The 8,136-nt window shown below is 42.6% G+C and overlaps 1 protein-coding gene across 1 annotated transcript in view; it reads left to right on the top strand.

Annotated features, from left to right (window-relative positions):
* Positions 1–2,140: 2,140 nt before the first annotated feature.
* The window catches only part of NCAPG (non-SMC condensin I complex subunit G), a gene marked incomplete at its 5' end in the record, with an annotated part of 28,149 nt that continues 22,153 nt past the window's right edge, over positions 2,141–8,136 (top strand). Inside the window, 7 exons of the mRNA XM_084233323.1 lie at positions 2,141–2,251; positions 4,047–4,250; positions 4,873–5,101; positions 6,026–6,171; positions 6,445–6,529; positions 7,519–7,711; positions 7,929–8,078. Coding sequence (XP_084089449.1) covers positions 2,141–2,251; positions 4,047–4,250; positions 4,873–5,101; positions 6,026–6,171; positions 6,445–6,529; positions 7,519–7,711; positions 7,929–8,078 — 1,118 coding nt within the window. The remainder of the gene's footprint in view (positions 2,252–4,046; positions 4,251–4,872; positions 5,102–6,025; positions 6,172–6,444; positions 6,530–7,518; positions 7,712–7,928; positions 8,079–8,136) is intronic.

The following is an 8,136-nucleotide window of genomic DNA, read 5'->3' as shown; positions in this document are numbered from 1 at the left end:
TATCTACCTAGAAGTGGGGTTGCTGGATCATATGGTCGTTACATTTTTAATTTTTTAAAAAAGATTTATTTTTATTTATTTATACAAGCACTGGGTACAGTCAGAAGTGCGGGAGGGTGAGAGAATTCACCAGAGCCAGAGTGGGGAGCAGAATAGGCAGAAGGACCGAAGTACACTGCTGAGGGGAGCAGCGGGCGGCAGGAGAGGTCTGCGCGCCATGTGGGACCCTCCTCCGGTGGCCGGGGAGCAGCCGGGGGTCGAACCGGCGCTGCAGAGTCTGCGGGCAGCTTTGCAACCCAGCGCTCAACCGCTGCGCCACCGGGGAGGCCCTTATCTTTTGACTTTTTGATAACAGTCATCCTAATAGGTATGAATTGGAATGTTGTTGTGCTTCTGACTTGCATTTCTCCAATGATTAGTGACGTTAAGCACGTTTTCATCTAACCACTTGCCACCTGGATGTCTTCTTTGGAAAAATGTCTAGTCAGGTCTTTTGCTCATTTTCCAATCAGGTTGTATTTTTACTACTGAGTAGGATGAGTTCCTTATGTATTTTAGATATTAACCTCAATGGTATAGATGGTTTGCAAATAATGACTCGTATTCCAAAAGTTGTTTCTTCATTTTTAATCTAGTATCTTCTAATTTTTTCAGATTATGATGTTCAAAAAACACTGAATTATTACAATAATAAAAACATTATTATTCCTAAAATAAATTAATCCAACTCTAGTTAGGCTGACCTCTAGTGGTCATATATCTCATTTTTCAGCATGAGAACTCTCATTTGTAGAAAGACAAGTCAAAAAAAAAAGAAAAAAGGAAATATTGTTAGAAACTTCTGTCAAACAAAGTAACAAAGGTAGTAGCAGGTACCCAAAGCATGAAAGAGCTGAGCAATAATTAATGGCCACAAAATTTTAAAAACGCTTCTAAACATTAGTTCTAATTTTTCGTTTACCGGCTAACTTTACGCGAAAAGGATAGTATATACAATGGCTCTCAAAGTAAAAATAGTTGACGCACTGTCCAGAGCAATGTCTGGCACATTAAGATCCACAAGGCGTCCATTATCGCTAACAAAATATCAATATGAGCCTCAAAAATATTGAAAATAGCAGTTTGGTGTGAGTATCCGGTGTCAGAACAAGGAAACCACCGCACACTTACTCAGAAATGTATTCATAAGCTGTCAACACGTAAAAGTGAAGAGTAAATTCAAAAAAGTCTTTTCTGCCAGGGAGGGAAGGCAACTCAACAGGACAAGGGTGCACAGGTGGTGCATTAGCGGGTTGTGGGTACTGACATGTCCTTTCCTGCCTGACATGATACCCTCAAAAAACAAAACAAAACAAAAAAAAGACAAGTGTAAAGCCTCAGTTCCTGCTGGCAGCCACCCCACACTTACCTTACCCACCGCCCTAAACACTCCACTCCCAGCTCTCTTGAAGGCTGCTGTGTAAACCATGCCTCGCAGGCTGGCCCGCCTAGAATAAGCTGCCTCTGAAGGAAGTCGTGCCTCCCCCCTCAGCGCTCCCAGCCGCCTCCCTCCGCCCTCGCAGCCCCGCACCGGCGAGGGCCGAGGCTGGACCGACGGCAGCCGCCGCCATCAGCCGACCCGGGACGTCTCCCTCTCAGTGGAGGCTGCCGAGCCCCCCAGCACGCCCCCGAGTCCCTCCTCCCGGGGCCCCTGCGCCCCTTCAGTCGGAGCAGGGCCTGTTCCCCTCATCTGGCGCCCAGTTCTCACCCAGGAGGCTGCCTCCTTCTTTCTTCCTCGCCTCACCCCAGCCCCACGAGCCCGGCCCCCGCCGTCGCACCGCCGCGGCGCTGGCGCGCTCAGCAGACGTCACTTCCGGGCGAGCCCACGCCCCTTACCCCCAGCTCGACCTTAGGGGCATGCGCCCCAAGCGAGCCGGGAGAGAGAGGGGCGGAGCCACCTGCTTCCGCCCGCGCCGCGAGACGGGCTAGGCAGTCTCGCGATATTTCGTCCCCCGCGGGAGTTTTTGAAAGCTCTGGCGGTAACCACGCCCTGTCTCTCGGAGGCGGCGGGCCCCGCGTCTGAGGCCCGGGTCGGCGGGGGTGTCGCGGGTCCTCGGCGGCCGCGGGCGGGCAGGGCGCGCCCCGATCGGGTCCCGGCGCCATGGGGGCGGAGAAGAGGCTGCTGCCGGTCAAAGAGGCCTTCCAGCTGGCGCAGCAGCCGCACCAGAACCAGGCGAAGCTGGTGGTGTCGCTGAGCCGCACCTACCGCACGGTGAGCGGGCCCGGCCCCCCGATCCCCTGCCCCCCGGTTCCCCCACTCCCGTCCCCCCACTCCCCGGACCCCCCCGCCCCCCCGGCCCCCACCGGGCTCCCCCGGCCCCCGATCCCCTGCCCCCCGGTTCCCCTACCCCCGCCCCCCGCTCCCCCAATCCCCCGGCCCCCCCGACCCCCCGACCTCCCCCGGCCCCCCGAGTCCCCCTGGTCCCCCCGGCTCCCCGACCCTCCAGGCCCCCCGGCCTCCCCGACCCCCCGGCTCCCCCGGCCTCCGCGGCCCCTCCGCCCCAGCCTCAGGGCTCCGGCACCCCTTCCTCCCCCCGGCGATCGTTGCTGCTCGGTCGGGGGTTGAGCTCGGAGGGCTGCGCGGGATCGCGCAGCGCTCGGGGGGCGGGCGGTTGGATCCGGGGTGCGCGGCGGGAGCCTTGATCCCCGGGGTCGTCCCTCCGGGGACTCCCCGCACCCGTCAGATGCGCCGGCCAGACCCGGGTTCACTTGGCTCCACCCCATCAGCAGCCGAGGCGTTGGGACCCGCTCTCCCCGCCCTGCAAATGCTGGTTTGTCTTGCGGGGATCTGAAGTGGAAAGTGCAGCCCGGCCTGTGGGGAGCTGAAGTGGGGACCTGGCCCCTGGGTGAAGGGTCAGGGAGCAGCTGATGAGCATCCTCAAGGCCAGCGCGCTCGGATCATGCATCGCTGCAGGACTGTATCCCTTGCTTTCGTCAGCGTATACTCTGTAACCTAGTTGCCCTGGGCATACTTTCTCTGCAAGTAACGAATTATTGTTGTAACTTCTTAAATTCTAAACATAGTATTCAAATGGTATGTGTGCAATTATTTAATAGTGGTATGTGACTATGAAGAAATCTTGATTTTTTTTTTTTTTCTGTTTCAGTCTCATGCAGCAAACAGCAATGCAGTTAGATTTAGAGTTTGCCAGCTCATAAACAAGCCCTTGGGCGGTATGCCAGTCTCTGGTGTAAAGCCCGCTGGCGTACTTGAAGAGCTTCCTTCCTCTTCTCTGCATTAAAATACATCCATTACATGTTAATAAATATCATTACTAAAAGTTGAACTTTTTAAAAAATAATTCCAGCGTTAAACTTTTACTCTCTCCAAAGCATTTCTCACATGCATTTATTTTAAATGAGTTCTTTCATTTTGAGAAAAGTAAGAGTTCCTACAAAGAGGTCTATAATTTAGCAAATTCTTTGGCCTGTGTATATTTTGAGATTATATAATGTATATTTAGTATGCGTATGAATCAAGGGAGCATTATACTTTCTCTGCCTGCTTCCCTGATGGAATTCTGCCATAACAGATCCACAAGAAAAGCAGGACAAGGGAAAAAAATTATCTTGAGGTCTACGAAGTATTAGGTCGACATACCAGGGCTTGAAAGTATGGGATAGGATGTGAAGGTTAAATCAAAAGATATTGCCTTGTAGAGAAAGGCTTAGATGTGACAAAATAGGAAAGCACTTGGGTTCATGAAGAAACCTGTTGTTTACTAAACTCCGTATGTCAAGCATATTGACCTTTCAAGGGTATTTAAAATAATCAAGGGGTCCTTTCACTGTCAAAACTCACATTTTGTTTTCTCCCTGGGACAAGTCAAACTCCTCTGGAGAGAACTTTGTGAACATTTACTCTTGGATGGTTGGGATAATTGAGAGTTTAGTAAAGAGTGATTATGGTTTGGGTTATGGCTGGTGCTTTCAGCGGTGTTGGAGTCATGTTGGGTATAAGTAATTTTATCAATGCAGTTTGTGGAAGTGTTTCATTTGTGTTTCAGATGGATGATAAAACAATTTTTCATGAGGAGTTCATTCATTACCTTAAATATGCCATGGTGGTCTATAAACGTGAACCAGCTGTGGAGAGGGTCATTGAATTCGCAGCGAAGTTTGTTACTTCATTTCACCAATCAGATATGGAAGATGATGAGGAAGAGGAAGATGGTGGGATTTTAAATTACTTGTTTACTTTCTTATTAAAGGTAAGAAACTAGAATTTGGGGGGAAGGATTATAGAAAATATTACTATGTTAAAAGGACCTTAGGAGTTTGCATATTTCAGAGAAAGAAATACCTTGTAATTGGCAAAGTATCTATGAATGAGTTTGCCTTTTATGGGACTTACTAAACTGTCATAAGATTAAAAGTGGGGTTCTCCTTTATTGTTTTTTTTCCTCCTGGTCCAATGCTGTATTGCTTTTTTAATTTTAGGAATATTTTACAAACAATACATCCATTATATGTTAACAAATAACATTACTAAAAGTTGAACTTTTAAAATAATTCCGGCATTAAACTTTTAATCTCTACAGGCCATTTCTCACATACATTTATTTTAAATGATTTCTTTTATTTTGGAAAGTAAGAGTTCCTACAAAGAGGTCTATAATTTAGCAAATTCTTTGGCCTGTGTATATTTTGAGATTATATAATGTATATTTAGTATGCGTATGAATCAGGTAGCATTATACTTTCTCTGCAAGTAATGAATTATTGTTGTAACTTCTTAAATTCTAAACATAGTATTCAAATGGTATGTGTGCAATTATTTAATAGTGGTATATGACTATGAATAAATTTTGATTTTTTTTTTTCCTGTTTCAGTCTCATGCAGCAAACAGCAATGCAGTTAGATTTAGAGTTTGCCAGCTCATAAACAAACTCTTGGGAAGTATGCCAGAGAATGCCCAGATTGATGATGATTTGTTTGATAAAATTAATGAAGCCATGCTTATTAGGTTGAAAGATAAAATTCCCAATGTGAGAATACAGGCAGTTCTGGCTCTTTCAAGACTTCAGGATCCCAAAGATGATGAATGCCCAGTAGTTAATGGTATGTGTAGCTTCCTTTTTCAGTTTGATGACTTTGTTGTAATTCTCATTAGACTAATTTGTATTATGAACTATGTAAATGTGGAAGAGTGTAGGTATTTCATGTGTGATTAACAATCCCTAAATCTCTCCACCACCCAACTTAAAAAATAGAGTATCATGAGCACCTTTGAAGCCTGTCTTTTGGCCCACACTAGTTATGTCACTCTCCTCAGAGTCAATGATTTTCCTGAATTTTGGGTTATTCTCTTGCTTTTGTTCCAACAGTTGTCCAGATTTCTAAACAATGTTAAATTTTACCTATCATTTCATATGTTATATGGATCGTATTTTCTGTGGCTGTTTTCTCTAAACTTTATTTCTAATCCTAACATTCATTGTTACTGATATTTTTATGTACTGTTTGATAACATTATGTTGTATGAATGTAACACAGCTCATTACTAATAATGATGGACCTTCTAAAGGTTTCCAGCTATTTTGCTATTAGAAAAAAGTATTGTTGTTATAATCTTTTTTTTTATATAGGTAGCTTTTGGTACACAGAGTAACCAGGTTAAAGAGTTTTCCTAAGGTCTATACCTACAGGTGGACTTGTTTGGTTATATGCCCTTAATTATAATGTACAAGTGATCTACAACTTACAAGTGATTTACCAATTAATAATTCCAGTAACAGTGCACAGAACCATTCCGAGATCTCTAGGGCTGTTTGTTTTCCGTCTTAGGCTTCATGCTCAGTCCACTGACTAGCTTCTTCTTTGTATTTTTGAAGGGAAGATGGCAGAAAAATCTTAAGCTAAAATTAAATGTGGCACCCTAAAAAAAATGCTTTTATCAATTTTAAGATAGCAAAATGTGGGCTATCTTGTGATGGCTAAGTAAATATTTCTTTGGTGTACTAAAACATATTGCTCCATTTTTAGCGTATGCTACTTTGATTGAAAATGATTCAAATCCAGAAGTTAGACGGGCAGTGTTGTCATGTATTGGACCATCAGCAAAGACGTTGCCAAAAATTGTAGGGCGTACGAAGGATGTGAAAGAGGCTGTCAGAAAGCTGGCTTACCAGGTAAATAGGTCTATCTTGTGTAGGCGTAGTCTTAAAATACAAGAAGCCATATTCTTAAAATATTTTTGAAAATTATCTAGCACATAATAATGATTTCAGTTGAGATTTTTATTGTCAGACGATAGATAAGTTATGTAAAATCTTACTGCTTTAATTGTGTTATTAGATATCAAATTTTCAGGAGTTTTTTTTTACATTAAGGAGATATTACTAGTTGTGAAATTTGTAATCTATATTGAGTTTAATGACTATCTTTTTTATTCTCTCTTTAAGGTTTTAGCTGAAAAGGTTCATATGAGAGCAATGTCTATTGCTCAGAGAGTAATGCTCCTTCAACAAGGTCTAAATGACAGATCAGGTAAGATAAATATCATTATATAACTTTAATAGATTTAGCAATCAGACTGAAAAGATTTAGGAAACGTGTCCTAAGTTAGGCTGAGTAAGCCTGTCATTCTATAGCCTGTTGAACTTGATCTAGGTATAGTATATATAGAACACATACCCTAGGATTAAAAGCCTTAGGTACTCCAAAGGAACAGAGTTTGTTTCAGCTTTCCTATGTTTTGCAGATGGAGAAATGGTAGCTTAAGACTATAAAGCTAATTTACATCTGAAGTAGGTGAGGGTCTATTTTTTGAAATCCTCATTCATCCATTTAAACAGATGTTATGTAGCTTCTTTGTATATGTGAATGTGTTCATCAGAAACAGCAGTTAGAAATATTAGACCAGTATAATTTTCCTATTTTTTTCAATCCTTCTTTTCCTATGTTAAAATTAAAGAATGTGCTTTCAGGAATGATGAGGAATAATAATAGTTTCAATTTCCAATTCTCTTGAGGAGACTAAGATGACTCAATTTTGCTGTAGTAAGAAAATCTGAGTTTGAAAACATTAATTTCAGAGGATAGAGGGATAGGACCACTTTAAAGACTAACCATAAATTTGGTTAGTGATATGGCTTATGTGACTTACTTCTGCATATAGCATTCACGTGTAACAGAAGAAGTCAGGCAACAAGTGAAGTAATAGGTGATATCTGAAGCCCAGTAAACCCACAGGAGAAGGAACACACTGATACTTTTTGTGGACTCTGAAGTGGTTGGGAATTTGGTTTTGACCCACTGTTATATTTGGAATTGAGCATCCAAATGGACTTCTGCAGCACCGTTGTATTTATTTCTTTAGTATACTTTGTTCTGCCCTTTAATCTCTTCCCAATTTTATTGTAAATAGTGACTTTATGTTAATGTTGATCTGAAAGAAGTTAACTATAACAGGCAAAATATAGGAAATGGAAACTAGAGGGAGCCTCAGTTCACTTTTGTTTCAAATGACTTAACAGATGCTGTGAAACAAGCGATACGGAAACATCTTCTTCAAGGCTGGTTACGTTTCACTGAAGGAAATATATTAGAGTTGCTGCATCGATTGGATGTGGAAAATTCTTCAGAAGTGGCAGTGTCAGTTCTCAATGCATTATTTTCAGTGACTCCTCTTAATGAACTGACAGAAATCTGTAAAAATGATGATGGCAGGTACGTAAAGTATTCATCATTCACAATGTGATACTGATGAACTGCTGCAATTCAAGTTAGTCCTCCCTCCATTACATCATTATTTTTTTTTGTATTGGGTAAGTTAATGATTTCGTAATGAAAGGTCTGCTAATTTCCATTTTTTTTTTAACTCAATTCAGATTTTTAACTGGATAATAAGGGCATGCTTTCTCTTGTTCTCTTATTTTAAATGAAGGAAATTAATTCCAGTGGAAACATTAAATCCTGAAATTGCTTTGTATTGGCGTGTCCTTTGTGAATACTTGAAATCAAAAGGAGATGATGGTGAAGAATATTTAGAGCAGATTTTGCCAGAGCCTGTAGTATATGCAGAGTATTTACTGAGGTAAGATATTTTCCCTTAGTTTGGACTGTTACATGTGTCAACCTCCCAACCACTCCCC

This window comes from Talpa europaea, assembly GCF_964194135.1.
Source record: "Talpa europaea genome assembly, chromosome: 5".
Classification (NCBI taxonomy): Eukaryota; Metazoa; Chordata; class Mammalia; order Eulipotyphla; family Talpidae; genus Talpa; species Talpa europaea.
Note: the sequence above shows the minus strand (reverse complement) of the source record. Positions and strands in the feature narration are given on the sequence as shown.